The sequence below is a fragment of the Podarcis erhardii genome (assembly GCF_964252035.2).
Source record: "Podarcis erhardii genome assembly, chromosome: 4".
NCBI lineage: Eukaryota > Metazoa > Chordata > Lepidosauria > Squamata > Lacertidae > Podarcis > Podarcis erhardii.
The window spans coordinates 68378814-68401895 of record NC_138508.1 but is presented as its reverse complement, the minus strand read 5'-3'; the positions used below and the strand labels follow the sequence as shown (position 1 = coordinate 68401895).

The 23082-nt window shown below is 37.7% G+C and overlaps 1 protein-coding gene and 1 long non-coding RNA gene across 4 annotated transcripts in view; one reads left to right on the top strand and one right to left on the bottom strand.

Moving 5' to 3' along the window:
- The first annotated feature begins 47 nt into the window (after positions 1–47).
- MOSPD2 (motile sperm domain containing 2) lies at positions 48–23082 on the top strand. 2 transcript variants are annotated; one of them, XM_081858744.1, is made up of 15 exons: positions 48–330; positions 981–1041; positions 3262–3417; positions 4200–4286; positions 5845–5999; positions 7265–7325; positions 8469–8507; positions 8836–8960; positions 9931–10095; positions 13332–13444; positions 15723–15819; positions 17059–17155; positions 18771–18900; positions 19945–20047; positions 20535–23082. In XM_081858744.1, the coding sequence occupies exons 1-15, from the start codon at positions 322–324 to the stop codon at positions 20679–20681; spliced, it is 1545 nt and encodes a 514-aa protein (XP_081714870.1). In that variant the 5' UTR covers positions 48–321; the 3' UTR covers positions 20682–23082. The 2 variants fall into 2 exon arrangements, with proteins under 2 accessions (XP_081714870.1, XP_081714869.1); XM_081858743.1 differs by having other exon boundaries at positions 978–1041.
- Positions 21585–23082, bottom strand: part of LOC309340177 — a 33856-nt gene continuing 32358 nt past the window's right edge. For both annotated transcript variants that reach the window (XR_014155822.1, XR_014155823.1), the window contains exon 8: positions 21585–22809. This is a non-coding gene — a long non-coding RNA (uncharacterized lncRNA). The remainder of the gene's footprint in view (positions 22810–23082) is intronic.

Genomic DNA, 23082 nt, shown 5'->3' with positions numbered 1-23082 from the left:
CGTCTGCGCGCGCTACGTATGATTTGTTTGTTTGTTTTTGTTGAACGAGAGCTGGGCCTGGTTGGTAGGCGGCTGAGAGAAAGGGCGGGGACTTTGGTAGCCGTTGAGGCCGGCGCGCGCGTTTGTGTGGATGTCCGCGCGCACGCGCGGCGTCGGCTGGTGTCGGTTCCTTACCTCAGCCTTGTGTCACGCGCTCCTTTTCTCCGGCGCCTCCGCCCACCCCTTACCCACCCGCGCTCTTGGTCTCGCCCGTTTCCCTCGCGTCGCCGCTGCTGCTGCTGCTGCTTCTACTTCTACTTCTAGTCTGGTGCGGGCAGGACCATGGCGGATGTGAGTAGTCAAGAGAACGCGGAGGGGGGAATTCTCGGCCCGTTTACATGACTATCCGCCGGGCTGAGGCGGTGGGTCTGCCGGGGCAGAACCGCGGGAGGGGCCGGTTGGTCCAAGAAATAATGGCTGTTGGGTTTATTTCACTTTATTTTTTTGCTGCTAGGGCGGTAAAGTTGAGGTGACTGGGTTGAGGGGATTTGAGGTAGAGCCTAGGGGGCGACGGGAAAGCCGCACGAATATCCCCCAGCCCAACTCCTTCCCAGGTGGGGAGTCTTCCTCAGGTGGCCCTGCTTGTGGCACAGCAGACGCCCTTTTGGGGTGTGCCTTAGCTTTCCCCCTTTTAAAACTTTTGAAGAGATGAAAATCGACATTGTGCCTATTAGGTTCAGCCTCTTTGTAAGGGCCTCGTTAACGCCAAATGTGTCTGGGCTGCACGGTTCCACAACAACTCCCGAGTTTATCATTGTTTGGGGTCCTTGGTTTTCGACTTCTGATGTTTGGCCGTCACTTGACAACATTCCCTGACCCTGGAAATAAGGCAGATGCTCTGCCGCAACTTGAGGAGGCAAACTATCACTTTAAGGAGGGCCCTATTCTGTAGAAGTTTGTGAAAATGGCATCTTTTCTGTGCTCCTTTCCCTTTCCAGCAGGACTCCAGGGCTCCATTAATAAGTGAAACCAGAAGGCGCTTTGAGGCAGAATATCTACAAGGTTGGTGCAGTTCCCAAGCATTTCATTTGTATCCCACACCTGCAGTGTTCCTGACATGGCAAATACAGGATTGGCCCCTTTTAAGCCCAGTAGCCTATTGTAGGCCAAATACATTGTACTGCGTTAAAAAAAGAGGATCTCTTGTACTTGGAATGTTTGGACATCAAGGGACAAACAGCTTAAGTGAAATGCTACGATTTTATATGGCCGCCTCTAGTTAACCTTCACATTTTGCTTACTAGGTTACTAGTTGTTTACCAAACTTAGATGCCTCTGAAAGGAGTTTCCTTGTCTGCCAGTGTCAATCATTCATCTATTTTATTTAACACCTCAGTAGTATACATGAAATTCCCAGTTTTCCTAACCAAGCCAGCCCTATGTAACTACCACAAGGTTTCTTTGTCATGTACCTTTGCACCTTGCCCTGGGGCTGATGAGCATTAACTACTGTTGGATGTATTCCATTTTTAGTATGGGCCAGACTTGAAATAGTAGGGCAATATGATATGCATTAAAGATACGAAACATTGGGTTTGTATCAACGATCCCATGTAGTATGTAATGACAAGCAATTTTTTTGTATCCTGCTTGTTTCTTGGCACTTCTTCCTTATGAGGAGGCTTGACTTCTCATCATAACTTTTCATGACTTCTCCTGGTTTAGCTTGGTCATTGAGGCCATGTGCCATTCTACAGATCTCCTGATAGCTGCCCTTTCTCACCCTGGTAGATCCAGTTACCAAAATTTCCATGGCTTGTCTGACACTTTAAAATGATCATACTTTTCTTGTGGGCCTTATCAAAAGGCAGGGTGTACTGCTCCATCATGAGCAGTCATTTTGCTGTCTGAAAGGGGAAATGAACATTTATCACACAGATAGTATGAAAAAGGCTATGTTCTCTTATTTGTCCTCTGACACTTACTTGCTTTTATTTGTTAGCAATCCATGAAACTAGTTAATAGGTGTATGTTGGTTGTCTTCCTAATAAACACACCCAGTTCAATGTATTCTTCAATGTGGTGATCCTACTCATTAATGCATCATTGTTTCTGCCTGAATCAGGCTTGACTTTCCATCACATACTTAGGAATTTGTAGCCTAAATAAAAGCTACCTGCTTCTGACTAAACACTTGAAGGATTGGGCTGTTATGAAGTAAGTCCTGATAATTTTCCAAGCAAATTTACAGGGAACCAGGCAGAGGGCCTTCTCAGTAGTGGCACCTGCCTTGTGGAATGCCCTGCCATCAGATGTCAAGGAAGTAAACAACTATCTGACTTTTAGAAGACATGTGTAGGCAGTCCTGTTTAGGGAAGTTTTTAATATTTGAAGTTTTATTCTGTTTTTAGTGTTCTGTTGGGAGCCGCCCAGAGTGGCTGGGGAAACCCAGCCAGATGGGTGGGGTATAAATAATAAAATTATTATTATTATAGTTGTGTGAACTTCTGGTGCTGTGTGCATTGCTCAGTGAATGAAATCAAAAGATGCATTAGTCAGGAAACACTTTTTCTCACTCCTCTCAGATTCTTCCCTTTTCTGATCATGAGCTAGTGCAGAGCTTTCCAAACTGTGTGTCACAACACCTTAGTGCGTAGGTGTGTTGCATGAACACTCCCTGTGCTCCTCCTGGGGCTGGAAATGGTTTAACCTCTGGTTTGCTAGTAAACTGAATTACTTTTGTTGCAAAACGATGCATGTCTAAAATGTGTGTTGCCAACATGAAAAGTTTGGAAAGCTCTGAGCTAGTGTTTTTTTAAAAAAGCCACAAACCAGTTACACAATCCTGCTACATTTTAAGGACCTTTCCCTACCTGTAAGCATTTTTGGTGCACCAAATGCAAACTTAACAAGCTTTTAATGACTTTTCCTGGTTTATCTTGGTCATTGAGGCTATGCTCCATACTACAGCTCCTGATAGCAGCCGCCTCCAGCCTGGTAGGCCTATTTACCAATATTTCTGTGACTTGTTTGACACCTTACTAGGCCACAGTTGCCTTGTGGGCCTTGTCAAAAGGAAGGGTGCACATACTAACATATATTTTTAATGTTTTCTAGACACTTGGAAATAAAATATATAAAGCAGAAATAGCATGTCTTCATTATCCCAACACGTTTTCTTAAAATTGTAGTATTCCTGCTCAAACTGTTAGGAAACATATGTATGTGTCGGTTTTTAAATTTGGTCATATTTTCTAATGCCATTCTTATTTTATTGACCAGCAAAAACAGATAAATATGATTCTAGAGATACAGAGAGACTACAGCAAGATGATACCTGGGTTGATAATTTTCTGATATGGCGAGATGATAATGTGGACGATACATTAAAGATGATTGATGAAAGCTTTCAGTGGAGAAAAGAGTATGCAGTTCATGGTAAGATGTTTGATATCTAATTGTAAAAGCAGTTGCTTTTCAAACTGCATTGCTGCTTGTTCCATATGCACCTCTACGCAATAGTTATGTCCCTACACTCCTAGGGTGAGTTGTTAATAATATAGTAAAACCCCAAAAGCAGCCTTTGAGTAAAGACATTACATTCTATACTGAGAAGATACTGCAAGTAAATAGCAGCAAAGGAGAGCTGGTGTTTAATTAGTATGTATACGATTGTGTGCATCCCTGCAAAGTCAGCTACAGTATATAGAAATATTACTGCCCTAAATAATGCGGGCACACACTGTTCCACAGACAAATTCTCTGCTTGAGAATAATGCCTGTTGTTTAGTTGTTTTTCATCACTTCATAGGATTATTTTGCTATTTCTATCTGTACAACAATGATTTATTCACTGACAAGGGCAGTCTTCATACAGCATCCAGGAACCAAAATATTTATTCTTGGTCTGACAGATTATTGGTGCTACCCTTGTGTGTTCAGTCTATCGGGGGTTCCTACTCTGTCATAAGTGAGAAGAGGTTCCCTAAAATGCTTTAAATTAAATATTACACCTAACTCTTTTCCAGGCTTCAATAACTTGTCTTAGAACCCTGCCGTTCCCTATTACAGGATAATCAATACAATATGCTATGTTGGAGTTATAACGCTGTGTTTCAATTGAAATAAATAACTGCCCCGCCCCCAAGTCTTGCTTTAGAACTTCAGGATTTTGTTATAGTATACTTATATGTGCTTATAAAAATCTTGCTTTTCTGTAGACTTGACAGAATCTTCACTTCCAAAGCGGTTCTTTGAACCTGGTGCCATTTACCTACATGGTTATGATAAGGAAGGCTATAAAATCTGTAAGTCTGCCTGTTCATCTGCTTACTCATTTACAAGTAATGCAAATGTAATTATGGTTTTAGAGTGAAGAGAACTAAACTTTATGATAATACGGACAGTAACAGGTTATTGGCATCTGTATTTGAGAAGTAATAAAACAATACTGAGGCCATATCACAGGGAGGTAGTTATTAGGCAGTCTTGTATTTAATGAAGGCATGCAGGGTATAAACATTTACTTAATTAGCCATTCGTTTTAGGAGACACATCTTCAGTATCACATGAAACTAACTATGCTCAAGCATATTCTGTTCAAAAGTGCTTATGTGTCTTTCCTCTTCTTCAGTATAGCTTCTTGAAATTTGAATGATTTTGTACACTGATTGCTAATTCTTCCACCTTTTGAAGAAAACCTTTGGTGGTTTCAATTTTTCAACATAGTGGATGCCTTAGGAAGGCATCTGATGGTGCAACCCAATTTCTTTGGGATACATAAATGTTTCTTTATTGAATGGGACAAAGATTAGTGGGGTAAGATAGCTGGAAATAATGGCAATCTATTGCAACCAATGCACCCCTTAGATTTCAGATAGTACATGGGTAGATGAGTCTAAAAAGCTCAGGACACACATTTTCGTGGCCCTCTAGCAGCTATGGTGACTCATTTACCAGAAGTAATTTATTTATTGTTAACTGGAAGTGTATACTTGATTGTAACCAAACTAGGAGGCTCTCCTGCCCATGTACTATCTGAAACCAAAGGGGCACATTGGTTGCCAGGTTTTAAAAAAATTCAGCTCAACTACCTCACTAGATTGTTCTCTTAGGTCTGTAGCCCTATTCTTCTCCATGGGGCTCGCTTCTGAGTAGACATGTATATGATTTTACAGTAGATTATCTTTGTTTCGTTAAGAAAATTATATTTGGGCAAACCATATATAAGTGGATTTTAAAATCCCTTCCTAAAAGGACTCGCTCAACATGAAGACATGTTTTATATCTTGCATTCATGCTTCAGAGCATGTAGGAGGAGGCAAAAATATAGATTCACATTTTTCTTTATAATATCTTTCTTCTGTCGTTTTAAAAAAATCTTCCAGGGATTTAAAATAAAATGCAGTGAACAAAACTGTATTATAACTAATGCATGATAAATAAAAATGTATGTACCTTAGAAAATAAGAATATCTCCTTTACTTAGGAGATAGAAAGTTCAAGAATAAAGGCATAATCCAACCTGTGGGGGGGGGGGGTGAGTTGAATTGTATAGGGGTGATGCTTTGCTTAGTCCTGCTGGCCTGCATCTTTTATGTGTGTAGGTTGAAGCTTTGAAGCAGCATTCCATTGGAACACACCTCTCAGCCAGATTGCTATGCCATTTGAAGGCTGCCTTATCAATTTGCCCCCCGCCCCCTCTATATACTACTCTCACAGATGTGGCAGGGCTGTGGGTATGGTGGTTGGCTCACTTCTCTGCTAAAGCCCCATGGGGCAGCATCAAGTGTCTGGGTTGTGTCATAAGTAGCTATTAGGCAAACATGCATGTTTATTTGTGTTTCTCCCACCCCACTCCATTAGTTTGGTTCAGGGTGAAACTTCATGTAAAAGATTCTAAAACTCAATTTGAAAAGAAGAAGCTAGTAGCCTTTTGGTTGGAACGCTATGCCAGACGAGAACACGGAAAGCCTTTGACAGTGGTATTTGACATGGCTGAAACTGGAATTAGTAACATAGTAAGTATGCATATTACTGTTTTCTTGTTGATGTGTCTTAAACAAAACATTTCCAGTTGGAAAGTTATATACAGTCTTACCTCGGGTTGAAGTAGCTTCGGGATAAGTATTTTTTGGTTGCGCGCTGCGGCGACCCGGAAGTAACAGAGCACGTTACTTCCAGGTTTCGCTGCATGCGCAGAGGGTCAAAATGGCGTCATGCGCGAAAGCAGCAAATCGCGACCCATGCAGACGCAGGTTGCGTTCGCTTCTGGATGCGAATGGGGCTCCGGAACGGATCCCATTCGTATCCAGAGGTAGCACTGTACTGCCTTTATGAAGCCTTTTATAATGGAGTAAAGGTAAAGGTATAGGTACCCCTGCCCATACGGGCCAGTCTTGACAGACTCTGGGGTTGGTGCGCCCATCTCACTCAAGAGGCTGGAGTACTGAGATTTAAATTATTTGCCTTTCAGCATAAATCTAACTGTTCTGGATTGACTTGTTTATGAATCACAGCCAAAGCCAGCTGTTTAATAAGAACTATGCTGAGTCTACTACTTACTTAATTAGCAGTAGAAAGTGCTGCAATCATTCTGTATTGCAACAAATTTTTATAGGTTTTACGGCCTGTTCTCTCAACAGTCTCAGAACTCTTAACCATTAAAAATAAAGGCCTTGACGTCTTTTATCCATGTTAAGACTGCCAGATGCTTCCTGATACCACATATAAGATTTAGCCTGGATTTTCTTACGCTGTCTCACCACAGATGATACCATCTCACAGAAGTATTTGTCAGGCCTATATGCATAAAGTAACCCTTTAAACTGGCCTATATGTGTTGCTCCAAGCCAGTTGGCATATATTTTATAGGGTTACTTCAGAATCAGCTTGATATACAGTGGTACCTCAGTTTACGAACTTAATCCGTTTTGGAAGTCTGTTCTTAAACCAAAACTGTTCTTAAACCGAGATGCATTTTCCCTAATGAGGCTTCCCGCCACCGGTGCCCTTCCACCAGTCGGATTCCGTTCTTAGACCGAGGCAAAGTTCTCAAACCAAGACACTATTTCCGGTTTTGCAGAGTTTGTAAACCAAATCATTCTTAAACCAGACTGTTCTTAAACCGAGGTACTACTGTATTTTTGAATGTGAGATATTCTAAAATTAAAAACGTTGAAGCACCTTCAGCACTGGAACTGTTGAACAGAACTTTCTTGACGTTTTCTGAAAGCTATAAGTAGAGTTTAATCTTTTGTTAATTGGTAATACATCTTTATTTTAGGATATGGATTTTGTCCGATACATCATCAACTGCTTTAAAGTTTATTACCCTAATTACCTCAGTAAGTATGATAATAGCATTTATATTATACTATAGATTTAGAAAATAAATGAAAAACAAGAGTTTCTCAAATCTGAGGGTAGTATCAACCATAGTACAAGCTGGTTCCTGAAAATGGAAGTTTGGAAACAAAGTGGTAGTGTGAAGAATTCATAGAAATCTGAGGTATATTTTGAGATGTTCAGTGGATTCGAGCCTCATGCTGTTTTTCTCCCTGCCCCTGCCTAAATATTTTGTCTGCAAAATGGATTACATAAAATAGATTGATCCTAGGATATAAGTGGCACTTTTTTTTTATAGCAGCAGAAAATAATTCTTCACAACTGCCATGTTCACAGTATAGTTCTTTTCACAGTTTGTCACAATTGGGAGGTTTCACTATCCAATTACTTCAGACAGTCTAATACTCAATTAATTAACAAGGCCTTTCACAGAGCAGCTATTGAATTGAGTTTTGTAATTGTCCCCCTCATAAATATTTTTTAAAGTATTTCTATATGTATTAGGTAAATCATACTAGGAAGTAAAGAATGTACTGTGTACACTGGGGCTTTTCCTGTCCCCCTTCCCAATATAGTTTCTGGTATCCTGAAAAGCCACTTCAGGGAATACAGTTGAAAGGCAGCCAGGGGTAGCGGTGGGCAGGCAGCACACCTGTGAGTGCAAAGATGCATTTACCATTTATTTTTATCTTTAGACTTCAGCCAGTTAACCTGGGAGCAGACACAGATAGGATTGGGCTTTCAATGTAGTCTTTCAAAGTTTTGATTACTCCATTTTATTTTAAATGTTTTTATTAGCTTTTGTGTTTGATTTTTCAAATACAGCTGTTAGGGAAAGCATTCTGCTCATATCTTTATAATTTACTTTTATATCCCTTTACAGACTAATGTATCAATGATAAATTTTCAGTTATTTTGCTTATAACTAATGTGACTCCCACCCCAAGAAATCTAAACTCTGGCCTATTTTCCACTGAATAATGTATTTAAATTACACATTCAGAATTGCTAATTTATGTAGTGAAGAAAATGAAGAGGGGAGTTTAACAGGACAACAAATAAAGTATTTTCATTTCATTGGAAATTTGACAGTGCTAAAATGCTATATTAACCACAAAAACCCTCTTCTATTGTTCATGCAGCAAAAATTGTGATCTTTGAACTGCCCTGGATAATGAATGGTAAGTTAAAATTTTAACTTGTCTTATCTGGAAGGATTGTTATTCAAAGTTATATTTTATGCAAATCCCTTATTATTGTTGACAGGGGAATTTTTATATGATTCTAATGTTTTCGTACAGTGTAGCTTGTGTCTTATTTTTACCTGTCCCAAACATTCAGGGAAGGCAATGACAGCTTTTTAAAAAAAAATTAGCAATCAAATACCATCTAAAATATATTTGCTTCCAATATTTGCTAACAAAACTAATGGGAAGTAAGTTGTGATTGTGGTCTGTGTAAACAAAATAGTAGAACTCTTTTCAAACTATCTTCCCTTTTCTTACCCAGCTGCTTTTAAAATTGTGAAAAGTTGGCTGGGTCCGGAAGCAGTGGGTTTGCTGAAGTTGACTAATAAGAATGAAATCCAGGAGTATATCAGTGCTGAATATCTTCCACCCTATATGGGTGGAACTGTAAGTATATTGCTGCTGAACTTAATGTTTGTATTATGTTGTGAAGGGAAAGTATAATAAATATATAGACTGAAAGTATAATAAATATATAGATTGTACACAGTTTTGGGATTAAGTAAACAATTATAATACATTTGTTTTTAATGATTAATTTGTGTTCTACTGTTTTGTTACTAATTTCTGCTTTTAGCTATTTTTCCAATGGTCTTTTTCTGTGTACTATGATTGTTTTGATTGGTTTTCTGTCTTGTAATTATGACCCTCTTTGGGGACTGTGAAGTTGCAATTCAGCATATAAATAATTACTGTTTTTAATTCTGTAGTCTTTACAGTCATCAAACCACCTGCTTCCAGAGTAGCAGTAGTATTGTTCTAGAGCAGGGATTATTTTTTGGGCTTCTCAGATGGATTAAGCCTACTAGGGCTTTCAATCCAGTCTGTGGTGTCATCTTAGAGACCTTCTGCTTCCTGGGAGGGCAGACTTTCAGGCTGTCATTAAAGTGAATAATGACTTATCACTCAGCAGTGCAAGCTATCATGCAGTCTTCTGATATTCACATTAATCATATTCCTGCTTTGGGTTGTAACTTGAGTTTTAGATATTTTAATTCCATTAAACATCAACCATAATTTGTTAAAAGGCATCCTGCGCAGAAAATGCTGGAAACGCGGTCTGAACACCATTTCCCATCCATTAGTAAGATTTGTGAAATAACAGAATTGCTGAATTAATGCAGATTAACTGGGCATTAACCAGGTTGTATACCCAATGGTACACTAATGCTTTGATTTGCTTATATTCTTACGTAATTTCCTTAAACACTAAATGTAGCAATATAGTTCTTGATGTTTTCTTCTGCTTAGAATGCACAGATAAAACCAGTCAGAGTTGAGGACCAAAGAATGATTTGGTGATTATGTTTATCTTTCACCACCATCTCCATAACACACTAACATCTTTGTATTACAGGATACCTTCAAGTATAGTTATCCTCCATTGGTTGATGATGATTTTCAAACTCCATTGTGTGAAAATGGACCCATGACTGGTGAAGATGAAGTTGAAACCAAAGAAGAAACAGATAACAAGGAGAGTCCAGATTCTAATGAAGAACAAGCACTTAATTCAAAAAAGGTATCCCTGGACTGAAGGTTACATAGGAAAGAATGATAAAAACAAGTATTTTATGGCAACCCTCCAAGCATTCAATGTTAAACTAGTGCAGTGAATAAAGCCTAAAGTGTCATTAGTTGGTTATTATGTTCTTGTTGTCAGGATCAAGAAACCAGCCCAGAAAATCATAGAATTGTAGAGTTGGAAGGGACTCTGAGGGTAATCTAGTCCACCCCCCGCAATGCTGAAATCTCAACTACAGCATTCCTGACAGATGGTGATCCAACCTCTGCTTAAAAACCAGCTCCTGAGGGAGACTGCTCCACTGTCGAACAGCTCTATCAGAAAGTTCTTAGTATCTCCCTTATTGTAACTTGAAGCCCTACTACCTTCTGGAGCAGGAGAAAACAAAGTTTCCACCATCTTTCATGTGACAGCTGTTAGTAATAACAACAACATTAACAACAATATTTAAAAAATTATATGCTGCCCATCTAACTTGGTTACCCCAGACACTCTGAGTGGTGTCCAACAAATTAAAACACAATCTAGATTTACACAGCTTAGATATTTTGACGATTGCGATCATATCTCCTCTCAGTCTCTTCTTATCCAGGCTAAACATACCTAGAGATTTGATTTCCAAACCCTTTATCGTCTTGGTCATCTGCCTTTGCACCCATTCCAACTCATCAATATCCTCCTTAAATTGTGGTTCCCAGAACCGGACACAGTATTTAGGTGTGATCTGACCAAGGCACAATAGTGTGGTACTATTATTAGGTGTAGAATCTGACATTTGTCCCTATTGAAATTTCTTTTGTTAGTTTGGGCCCAGTTCTCTATAATCTGTTAAGGTAATTTTGAAACCAAAATCTGCCTTCATCGGCATTGGCTACCCCTCCCAGTTTGATGTCATCTGCAGATTTGATAAGTATCCTCTCAATTCCTTTGTTCAAGTTGTTTATAAAGATGTTGAACAACAGGTTTGGGAAAGAACCCTGCGGCACACCACTTGTCATTTTTTTCCAAGATGATCCTTCCCAGTACCTTAATTCTGTGTCTGTGAATGTGTTGCTTAGCTGTTAACATTATGCACCAGTTATCCAGGAATCCTAAGCAATCCTTCTGAGATACCAGGAGACTTTGCCTAGAGGAGACACTTCACACACAAACACACACTTTCCTTATTTTACCTTATATGAGAACTGGAGTTACTTTGTGAAGCATACACACTCAGCAAAATTTGCATGCTTTAAATTTTTGAGTGGTGAATTTTAGAACTTTTCATAAATGATTTAAGTGATAGAAAGTTTATTGACCTTTTCTTTTCTTGTGCATTTGTCTATATCTGAGCTTGGAATGTCTGCATTAGAGTAGTTTTGGTCCTGCACAGAGGATCTATATAAGTTGGAGTTGTTCCTACTTACTTACTTTTAGCCTTTTTTTCTCCCTAAAGTTCTAAGTACTATCAGAGATGTCTCATTTAACCCTTGGTTTGGCAACTAAAGTGGTGTCCATGTGACATGGTACTGCCTTGATAATATTTTGTCTCAGTAATTTGGGCACCTTATTTATTTGAGAGTGCATGTTGAAAGTAACACATTTGGATCTACTGTACTGCAGTTGCAAGTAACATCTATGTTTACTTTTTAAAAAGTACTGTGTAGGGGTTACTATGGAGAGTTAAATATACATAGTTTTTTTCTGTTAGATGTTCCTTTCAAGTTTTGGGCATTATAGTTACCTGAATGCTCTTACAGTTTTGAAAGCATGCACTATATTCCATCACACTCCTAGCATTTATTTATTCATGTTCTTACATTAATATCCCACTTTCATTCTGTCATAGACCCCAAAGGAAGTGTACATGTGAATCCCAGGTGGTCAGTTGCTCAGGCACTGACCAGACCCAGACCAATTTTCCAACTGCCAGTTACATAAAAAAAGAAAAAAAGGTTAAGACAATTCATTCCATGTCTTCAATATAGTTACTTCATCATTCATTCCGGCCAACTTTTCATTGATTTGGTCTGAAGTCTCTAGGTATTTTCCATTTCCATTTCATATCTCTGATTCATTTTCTTTCCCCATTTTATCAAACACCCATCCTATCATTTTTAGTTATCAACTGTGGAACAATACCAAGAGTCATTGGGAAATCCAGATGCACTTTTGCCATACTGGATGCTTTTGATGTTTTGGATATTATTAGCAACTCAGTCTACCTTAATATTTCCACCTTAAGACAAGCTATGGATGTGATCTCTCACAATAAATTCTTCCCTGCAGCTGGAGTAATTGCTGATGTACTTTCAGTTCTTTAGTGGCAAGAAACAGAAAAGGAGTTAACGATTTTTCATACAGGGGATTCCCTCATCGGTTTAATCTTCATTGCTAACCATAAATTAAGCTTTTTGCTCTGCCTTAGACACTTTTAACGACTTGTTTTCCTTTGTGTTCTTAACAACAGCAACTTAGAAATTTTCAGATTAAATTTTCACCAGCCGATTGAGGGATTTCTTAAGTTTCGGTTTTGCTTGTCCCAGAAGTGTTTGAGAGGAGGTGGATCTTTCTAACTATGAAAGGTGCACAATGGGCACAATGTCAGTTTCTCAGCTTGCCAGCTCATTTTAACTCCTGTTTAAGCTGCCAGGCATAGGCAGCAGAAAATAGCCTTGATCAAAGTATTTGAGGTTGCTCCCAGATCACTCTTATCTTCCAGAGTTATGAATAGTCAGACCATCTGTCTGACTATTTTCAATCACCACATGGTTATCTTCTGTCAGAGGAGAGCTAACAGAAACAGCCAAAATGCCATTCCTCTTGGGAGTCCCCAAGTTCAAGTCCCCAAAAGTTGGAATAATACACATGTAAACAATATTGTTTAATTTGTATAGCTGAAAATTGTGCTTGGATTTCTGATAAATTTCTGATAAATGTTGTGATGGAGTGGGGCAGAAAATTGGATGAAGACTAGGAAACCTCAGACACACCAAGGCATCTTAATCTTAAAGTGTATTCCCATTTATCAAAAATAAAAACATTAGCTTCATTAAGTGAAAAACTTTCAATATGTATAAAACTCTGTTTACCTTATATCAAACCCAAACAAAAAATTGTTAAATGTAGGTTTAGTTAGTGATAACTTTCATTTACTGAATGAAGCCGGGTCCATAATTTGCAGGCATGTCCTTTTACTTGATAGTAAAATATAATTGATTCCTGAAAACTGTTCCTTGTTTCTGTTTCCCTAGGCAAATTTTGCAGAACAAACTCCAAAAGCAGAAGAGTGTGAAAAACAAGATTCCAAAACAAAAAATGCAAAGAAAGCACTAACCACTTTTAAAGGACCTTTATTGCACATCAGGTATTAGTAATAATTTCATTAAAAATGTAGTTCTTTCCATATTGTAATATTGCTGTTCTGTGTCTTGAAAATTACTTGAACGTGAAGGGAAATATATTTGATATTTTAAGAATTGTTTCACATCTGATTCAGAGGTCTTCTCTGAAGCGCATGTTTCTTTACGAAGGACACGGTGGTGTTGATGAAGTCAGGGTTCTTTTGGCAAAGAAGTTCAGACACCTGGATTTCTGATGAATTTGGAATATGTTGTGATGGATACACATTTTATGAGTGTATTATAGCTGCTTTTCTCCACCCCTCACAGCAGTATCCTATTATGTAGTCAGTTAGTGTTAGGTAGTTATAGTGTGGGAGTCAAATACTGTACCTTAAGTGGAGAAAAATATCTACAAAATTGCTCTGATTTTAATTATTACTTTGTTAATTTGTATAGTGCAGAAAAGTCTGTAAATTGAACTGTAACACCTGTTGAAGTGTAGATGTTTACTTTTACATAAGCTGTAACATAAAATATGTAGAAAATATCCTGATGTGCGTAAGAATTTGAAAATGTGACTGTTTCATTAGAAATTTGAATTAAAGTTTTTGTTTATACAAATCTGGTATCAATCTAGATTTTGGGGATGCAGTGGAAAATCTGTAGCAGTTGCATTATTGTGATGTTGATTACATCTGAAGTTTGTACCACATAGGTTTCTGAGAAGGTAATTGAAGATAATTTTGGAACACAAACTTCTAATATGGCCTAGGAACATTCCAACCTAAGAAACATAATTCAGAACTTCTAGCATTTGATTTTGTCACTAAAATAAATTCTTCATGTGATTATAAATGAATGATTGATAAGTTCATCACTTCCACTTGTCTTCCAGAAAAGAAAGGATTATTTCATTATTTCAGCCTAGTTATGTCGTGTATATCACCCAAGCATTTGATATACATCAACATTGCAGTCAGGAATTCCATATACTATAGGCAAGCGAGTGCATGAAATTCATTGTGGCAGGTGAGCAGGTTGGTAGAGGAGTAATACAGCACTCTGAAACCAAGCAGACTGCTGGAGGAGTGAAACCCCTTCATCTTCACCTGGCGTAGAAGTGCAGTTTTCCATACCTTTTCAGCCAGCCAGTCCCCAGCAGGCTAGTAACCTCATTGACTTAGGTGTCTGTAGGTTCATAATGTGTTTGTGGGTATGGGAGAGGGGGAATAGAGATTATAATAAAGATGAAATGTTCTAACATTTTTTCCAGATCTAACATGTCTTAATTTGGGCAAAATATATTCCCACATTTTAAATTTCATTTTGCATTGTGAGTGTTGTTATACAGATAAGTTGGTGTGCATAATTCATTATTGCAATGCCTATTTGTTGGGATCCAAAGAGCCACCTGACTGGTTCTGTGCACCAAGCCTTGGGCTTGTGTTTCTCAAGCAGCAGTCCCCTAAGCTATGTGTCAAACCTCTTCTAAAGATGAGGAAAGCTCAGAAAGCAGTTGTGTTACAGAATGCGAATCTACTGCTTGCATGCCTTCAGTGCATGCAAAATAGCTCTTTGGGTCCCAGGTACTGAGTTGAGTGTTAAAAGTGCATATATTTCTGCTACAAAATAAAATAGTAAGAGCAGACTTTGCCTCAGCATATGTAAAACACTTTCGCTTTTTCTTAAAATGTTGAACTGATACAGCTATTTGGAAGTTCCTGCTGGCCATAAGTGTTGCAGCTCACAATTTTCATACGCAAGAGCCAGATTCTGTCTCGCCCATCTTCCATTTAAAAATTATATCCGGTAGTAGGGCTGTGAAAGCGTTTGGAGAGTTGCTGCCGTTCAGAGTAGACAGTACTGAGCTAGATGGACTAGTGATGTGATTTCATGTCAGGTAACACTACACACACACACACACACACACACACATATATAAAACTTACCCAAAAAGATGACGAACAGTTGTTTTGCCCTTGGCTTGTTGATGCTTCATGATACTTTGTTAAAATACATGTGTATTTTCCGAAACACATATTTCTTAAATCTCGGAACACAAAATGACTCCTGGATATGATGAGTAAAATGGAAGTATGAATTGCTTTTCAAGTGAAAATTTCACTGAAGGGACTGTTAAAAGTATTTGACATTTAGCAGTATACGTTGAAGGATTGGGTTAGAGCCTGTTAACAGAGATACGTGTTCTAAATAAGCACAAACTTGATTTTTAAGAGAATGAATGAAGTTTGTAAACCTGTAATGCAAATACTTTAATACATATTTGTGATTTTTCATTAGTCCAGCAGAAGAACTGCATTTTGGGTCCAAAGAAACTGGAGAGAAGAAATGCTTGATCGTTCTCACAAATGTGACCAAAAATACAGTGGCATTTAAGGTAAATACTGTGTTTATGTGGTGATTAACCTGACTGAATAGTAACCATAATAGCTGATGAAATGGTTTTCAGAAGGTGTCCATAACTTTCTATGACAAAACTGTCAAACCAGGACCAGATAAATGGTCTTAAAGGTGGAGTAACTATATATATTTTTATATTATACTGTATAACTGGATCTCATCAAATGTTTGTCACTTTAATATTGCAGTGAAATGCCAGATAATAGCAGTGAAGTATCAGGAAAGATACCCCAAGGAAGAACGTGATATGCAGTTTATAAAGCTAATGTGGAAACGTGTGTAAAACTTACATGGAAAGAGTGAGAGGAGATCTTACTCTCCCATTATACTAGAACTTGTGGTGTCCTAATGAAGAATTAGCAGTACAGTGAGTTGAGAGCAGAAGAGTATATTGTTTTCTTTGGCTTAATTTACATAATTCATTACAGTGATTGCTTAGATTACATTTAAGAAGAATTGGGTGTTGTCATTGGTTATTTGTTATTGATAAGTGGTATCAACAATAAAAGGTTAGTGTGAAGTGTTCAGCCAGCGTGGTGTAGTGGTTAAGAGCAGTTAGACTTGTAATCTGGGGAACCGGATTCGCTTCCCTGCTCCTCCACATGCAGCTGCTGGGTGACCTTGGGCCAGTCACACTTCTTTGAAGTCTCTCAGCCCCACTCACCTCACAGAGTGTTCGTTGTGGGGGAGGAAGGGAAAGGAGAATGTTAGCTGCTTTGAGACTCAGGTAGTGATAAAGCGGGATATCAAATCCAAACTCTTGTTCAGGGTTAAAGTCTGGCACGCATATATTCCTGTTGAGTAAACATGCAGAAGGTTCTCATGACTCCTGCTGATTTTGCATCCTATACTTCCCTCTTTGCGCTATTGTACACACACACACACTCTCTCTCTCTCTCTCTCTCTCTCTCTCACACACACACACACACACACACACACACACACAGCATTATGTGGCCACTGTGCATGCCAAGTCTTCGTTGTAAACTTTGGGCTTCACCCAAGCCTGTTGATACCCCCCCCCCACATACTTGGGAGAGTAAAGTTTGGTATTTTGTGGAAGTTAAATGGAAGATTAGTGTTCAGAAGCAAAATAACACAAATGGAGAATACTAATCAGGTTTTGGTCCCACTGGTAAGTTGTGAGCGGAATCTAGTCCTCTACCTTGTTAAATAAGAAAACTGGTAGCATTTAATACAATTACACTTTGTTTAGGTTAGAACAACTGCTCCTGACAAGTACAGAGTGAAGCCAAGTAACAGCAGCTGTGAACCAGGCACATCACTAGATATAATAGTATCTCTTCATGGAGGTAAGTAAAATCTTTTACACTATTGTATAAATGAAATAAACAAGTTCTGTAATGTACATTACTGACAGCAAACTTGGAATTCTACATGTACTAGAACATAAGCATTAGTGAAACCAAATAACTGTTCAGATTTCATATGACTGCTTATGTCTAGTCCAAATCTCCCAGTTCAACCTTTCACTCATCCCCAGTAGTGGAGTGATGAAGCCTGTAGAATTCCATAGGCCACAATTTGAACAAAACAAACCTAATAAAGTTCATTGCTCAATCTCTTTACAAACCTCTATCATTACTAGCCTGTTTCTAAAAATTCTGTTGTTTTTCATGCTTCCTGTAAATATGCAAAAAGTTAGCTACTGATTAACAAAAAAATATGCTGTTAAAGAGGCCTCGGATTCAAGTTGTGTACTATTTAAATGACCATTTTTTTTGCTTATCAAAACTTTGACATTTAGGAACATATTTCAAATAAGTAGCAGCCTCCCTGATGTAGCATAAAGATATTTGAGTTATTTTCTAGAATGATTAGGAGAGCAGTTGGATTGACATTGATATATATATATATATATATATATATATATATATATCTCAATCATTTGATTCTTTTTGTGTGTGTATATAGTGTAAACATTATATTGAGCCCTGCCCTAGAGAATTTAAGAATTCAAAACATGCTGGATCCTATTAACATTTAATTATTGTTATTTTTTATTTATTCTGGAATTGGGCTGCATATTTAATGTTGGATGAATAAGTAAAAGGTAGTGTATTCTTTCAAAAGTGTGTGTATGGGGGGGGGAGAGACTATTAGAATATATACAACCTGTGTTTGAAAAACTACAGCAACTAGATTTTAGAAGAATTTATTTTAGGACAGCTGTGTGATAGGTATATGGTAAAATAAATTAATCCCAAATTATTTATATGCCCCATGAATCTGCTGTAAATTAGTTTGGGGATTTTCATGAACCTACAATTAGCTTATGTCCACCAGGGCTTGTATGAGATCTGAACACCAGTTACAAGATGCAATTTGAACCCACATTCATGCTTTGGAAAACAGCCCAATTCAGACACAAAGTCTGAATCTCACTTTGGAGAAACGATTCTTTCTGCCTTTCTCTGCTACTGTTATGGGGATTTTTTGGTTTTATGTTTTTTAAAAAACGTATCACCTACCCACCCATGCCCACTTTTGACCAAAATAAATAACATTTGCTGAGTAGATAAAGTCTGCGAATTACAAGGGGCACCTTGTAGATTGAGATTAAGAGGGGCACCTATAATTATGAAGGGGTGAAATTTGTAGTCATGGAAGCCCCATTTGAGGGGCTTTCATGATTTCAGAAGGATGACAGGAAGTGGCTTTCTTGCAGGTACAGCCTTTATAGTTTTACATTTTAATCTCTGAATTTATCTTATACTCTTTCATAACTCTTTTGTGAATTGGCAAATTTTGTTCAGTGCTTCTAATTATTACATATCTTCAGTAACAAACTAGCTTTTTGTATATGTAGATATAGTCAAGGGTGTGGGCTTTTTTGCCCGTAGTGTATAAACTTTTGAAATACTGCCTAAATCCAAAGGAAGTAAAATTGTCATGTTGATTAAACAGGTTGTGCAGCTTCCCTGCAAGATCGTTTCTTGATTATGGCAGCAGAAATGGAGCAGTGTTCTGGAACAGGAACACAAGAACTGGGTCAGTTTTGGAAGGAAGTTCCAAGAAACAAAGTGATGGAACATAGGTAAGCATTTCACATTGTTTTGGGGGACATATTGAGCTGCCTATGCAACTGAAAACAAGTGTTCCATATTGCTTAGTATCTTGAAATTTGCCAGAGATGCACCCTTGATAGGTATGGTATAAAATAAAGAACGACTTGTGAGTTCCTTCCTTAGGAGTTGCACAGATACAGCTCTTTGAAATATTTACTGCTGGTGTTTATAATTACAAGTATGGTATATATGTAAAAATGATTTAAGAAGAAAGAGGAAAGTTGCCAGTAACTAACTGCCTGTTCTAGAGTACAGAGCAGCTTTTAAACATGAAAAACAAAAAAAAAGCTACTGGGAGAAGAGTAATGCAGCATGTGTGGCCAGCTGCAGAACATGCATGGCAAGCTTTACCACACACAAAAAAAATAAGAGAGAGGACTCACCTAGACTGGTAAAGAAAAAGCGATTTATATATGTTATGTAACAATATGCCACCTGATGGCGACGTGGAGTCCCGTTTTTCTCTACCTGTTTTCCCTGTTTAAATTTACAAAGCTTTAAACTGAAATGCTTCTTTGATGTGTCTAGATCCAGCCAGAATTATCTATTGCCCTTCCAAGCCCCCTTCCTTTCCCTTTCAAATCTAGTACATGTGCACAGCCGAAGATGAGAGCCAGTCTCCAAAATAGTGTTCTCACCACTCCCTTTCAGATTGTGTTCTCCCTAGCACGTAGCGCTGTCTGTAGCTAGTCAGTGCTCATGCAAGCTTCCCAAACCATTACCACTTATGTTTTGTCCTTCTGGTTGCTGGTTCCTCAGCAGTATGGCTAGGTTTCCTTTTGACTCCAGCACTCTTATAATTGATGATGATCTTCTCTTTGCTGTTCACTGTGGTGGGCAGGGGCAAGGTAGGGAAGCAGAAATAAAGGCTGCATCATTGAACATATGAAACAAATACCAGCAGGGAATGGAATCTGTGAAGCAGAAGAGACTTGGAGAAAGAAAGAAAAAATAACCATGTCCTCTTACTATTGTACTACATTTCACTGTTCTGCTGTTTCTATTTGTCCCAGGTTAAGATGTCATGTTGTGGAAAGCAGCAAACCTTCTTCTTTAACAATAAATGAAAATTCCTTCAATGTTCCTGCAAAAACGAACGAAGATTTACACGTACAGGTAACATTTGTGCATATTAATATATAGCTTCCAGCTGGATCTGTAGGAATGTGCAGTGCATTGGGGGCTTTCAATATCCTCCTTCCTCCTGTAGCCTTTAGTGCCCTTGAAAACCTGAAGAACTGAAGGTTGGAGACTCCCCTCCAGGGTGACTGTTGCTGTATTCTAAGGAGCTGCTCTTTAAAAAGCAATAGATAGTGGGGAATTCAGGACAGAAAGAAATGAAGATTTTTTTTACAGAACAATTTTTACAGAATTACGTAACTGGCCATTAGGCCATGTAGTGGCCATAGTATCTAATGTGAGGAACAGTAATAGTGATAAAGAAAGTACTATGAGCTTGGTATATGTTGAATGTATGGCTAGCACATAGCATGCCTTACTTATATAGTAGAACATAGGCATATTTTCAGCTAACTGATAAAATACGTGTTAGGCATTAAAATTGTGTGATTTATTTATTGTTTACTCCCCCCCCCCTTTCCAGCTAACACAGTTATTGCAAGCTAATAAAAGACTCCGAGAACAGATTGATCGTTGCGTCTGGTTCCAGCAATTGACTCTCTTGTTTATGTTTCTATTACTGGCCAGTACTACCTTTTGTATCTACTTGTTGTATGCGCCAAGGAGCTAAGTAGCAATGCTTTGTACGATAAGCCCTCTCTGCAATTCATTTGGAAAAGGCAAAGAACCAGTACTATGAAACTGCCAAAAAGGAGATCTATATGAGACTCTCCAGAAACTGTGAATCACAAGATTGTGATCTATGCCTTTAATCAACAAGTAGAGTGACTTTGTTGATATTTATTAAAGTACAGGAAGTAAAACAGGATATTAAAGGAGTCATTTTCACTGGGCAACCTAATAACTGTTACAGAACAAAAGATGTTTATGACTTAATGTATTTTTACTTTTATTTCTGTCATGCAGAAGTATACAAGATGTATCAAAACAATTTGTGCAGAAAATGTATTTCCCTTGAAATGAAAGTGCAAATTAGTAACAATATAGGAAAGCCTCATTTATGCTATTTGTACATAAAAGGAAATGATACACATGCTCATGCAGTTTGAAATGGAAGAACTGCAGTCGGGGGGTGGTGGTCTTTATTCTTGCTCACTTCCCCCCCTGAAATTATTACAGATATTTAAGATTATACTATTTTGCATTGAATACCTTGTAGCCATAATTGCCTGGAAATGCCTGCAATGGTTCCAAAGAGCCAAAATAAAAGTTAGTTTTTTCCAAGAATGCCATAGTACATTACTATATACCATGATACCTGAAAAAGAATTGTGCAGGAACACAACTCTCCATTCTTCAGTGTGTCTTAATCTACAGAACTAAACTAACTAGTTCAGGAGTGCAACTATATTATGCCATGAAATTTATTGTCAGTTTCCCACTAGGTTGGTGTTCTCCTGTAATTCAAGGACAACAAATAGAACACCATAAATTATTATTTGTTATTAAGTTTGGAATAATTCCTGTAATTTCTCAAATATGTGTTGTAAATCACGTGTGATATGGAAAAAAAGTAGGAAGACACAGGTATACAGAGGAATTACAAATAGTGCTTTTTGAAAACCATTATAAGAAAGCATTCTAAAAGATGAATAAAAACATTCCCAGTTAAACATTCCTTTTACATAACTATAACTATGCTATATGAAATTTAAAAGTAAGAGAGTGCTCATGTTTTGGTTAACATTTAATCTTTTGTAAATCAGACAAGTTGTAACAATACATGGTGCAGTAAGTCATGTTTGCAGATGCAGTCCTAAGATCAGTTCTCAGCACTTCTTTCTGCTGTAGAATAATTTGAAGCAAAAAATCTAAACCAGCTTGTACTCGCAATCAGGCACTCATTGGTTATGCTCTGGAGCACATCATGTGCAGGGACTTCCTCTTTCCTTCTGCCTATGAGAAGCTCTATGTGCACATAGGCACTTTTTGCTACCCTCTTCCTATTTTATGTAAAGGAAAAAAATCCCCGAGTAGCTGAGCTTCTGCATATGCAGTGATGTTGCTTCACTCCAGTGGCACTAAGCTCTCATAATTGAGGCCATAATTTATATCACATACTACTTCTTCCACTACAGTGTATCTCACCTTGATAATGCTGCTCACTCTTCTGGGTTCTTGTATTTTATTTTTAATTTATTAGTAATAACTTTGTGGGAAATGCAGTTTACTTTTACAACTTAAACCAATTTTCAGCTATTGGTTTCAGTAGGCTTAAGCATGTATATCTATTTGACTGTTACCTTAATGTGTAGAATTTGGCTATGTTCATTTAGCTAAGCTTGAAATTAGAGAGGATGACAGCAGATTTATTTGGCTTGTTATAATAATTTTATGAGTCTGCTGGCTTCCTATATAGTGCCACCTTGTTTCAAATCCCAAACCCTAGGAAGATGGGTCTCTTGCTACCTACTCATTTTACTGAAACATTCATCAAAGGTTTTGATCACTGAATTGACTTTTATAAAATTGAACATATTCTAGACAATAATAATGCAAGGTGATTTTAGTCAAGCATTCAATGATACAGGTATGAAATGCTTTTATAGAATTTACCTTTGTGCCCATGGATTTGTTCTGTATTGGCTTACGGTCTCAGCTGATCATAAGAAACATATCTTTCTTATGCAAGTCACTTCATATTTCACAAACAAGCCAAAACAATTTGATTAATTGGTCTCTCATCAGTTGCATTACCTTCAGTTAAATTCTATTATTGTAATTCCTCAGCAAGTCAACTGTAAGTACAAAATATAGAATAATTCTAGTCTCAAATTAATATTTTTTAAAATGCTTATCAGTGAGTTGGATTAGATTTAATTTCACTTTGTTAAATGTTTTCAGAATATATTCATAAGCATATGCCAATTAATGCTCTTAATGGTCTGGTGCTTCATATATTTTCAGTATTTTATTACTGTATTCATATTTTCTATGTAAAATCGATCAGATAGACAACATTTTATATTTTAATATGTTATAAATAAATAACTGCATTTGTGAAACAAAAA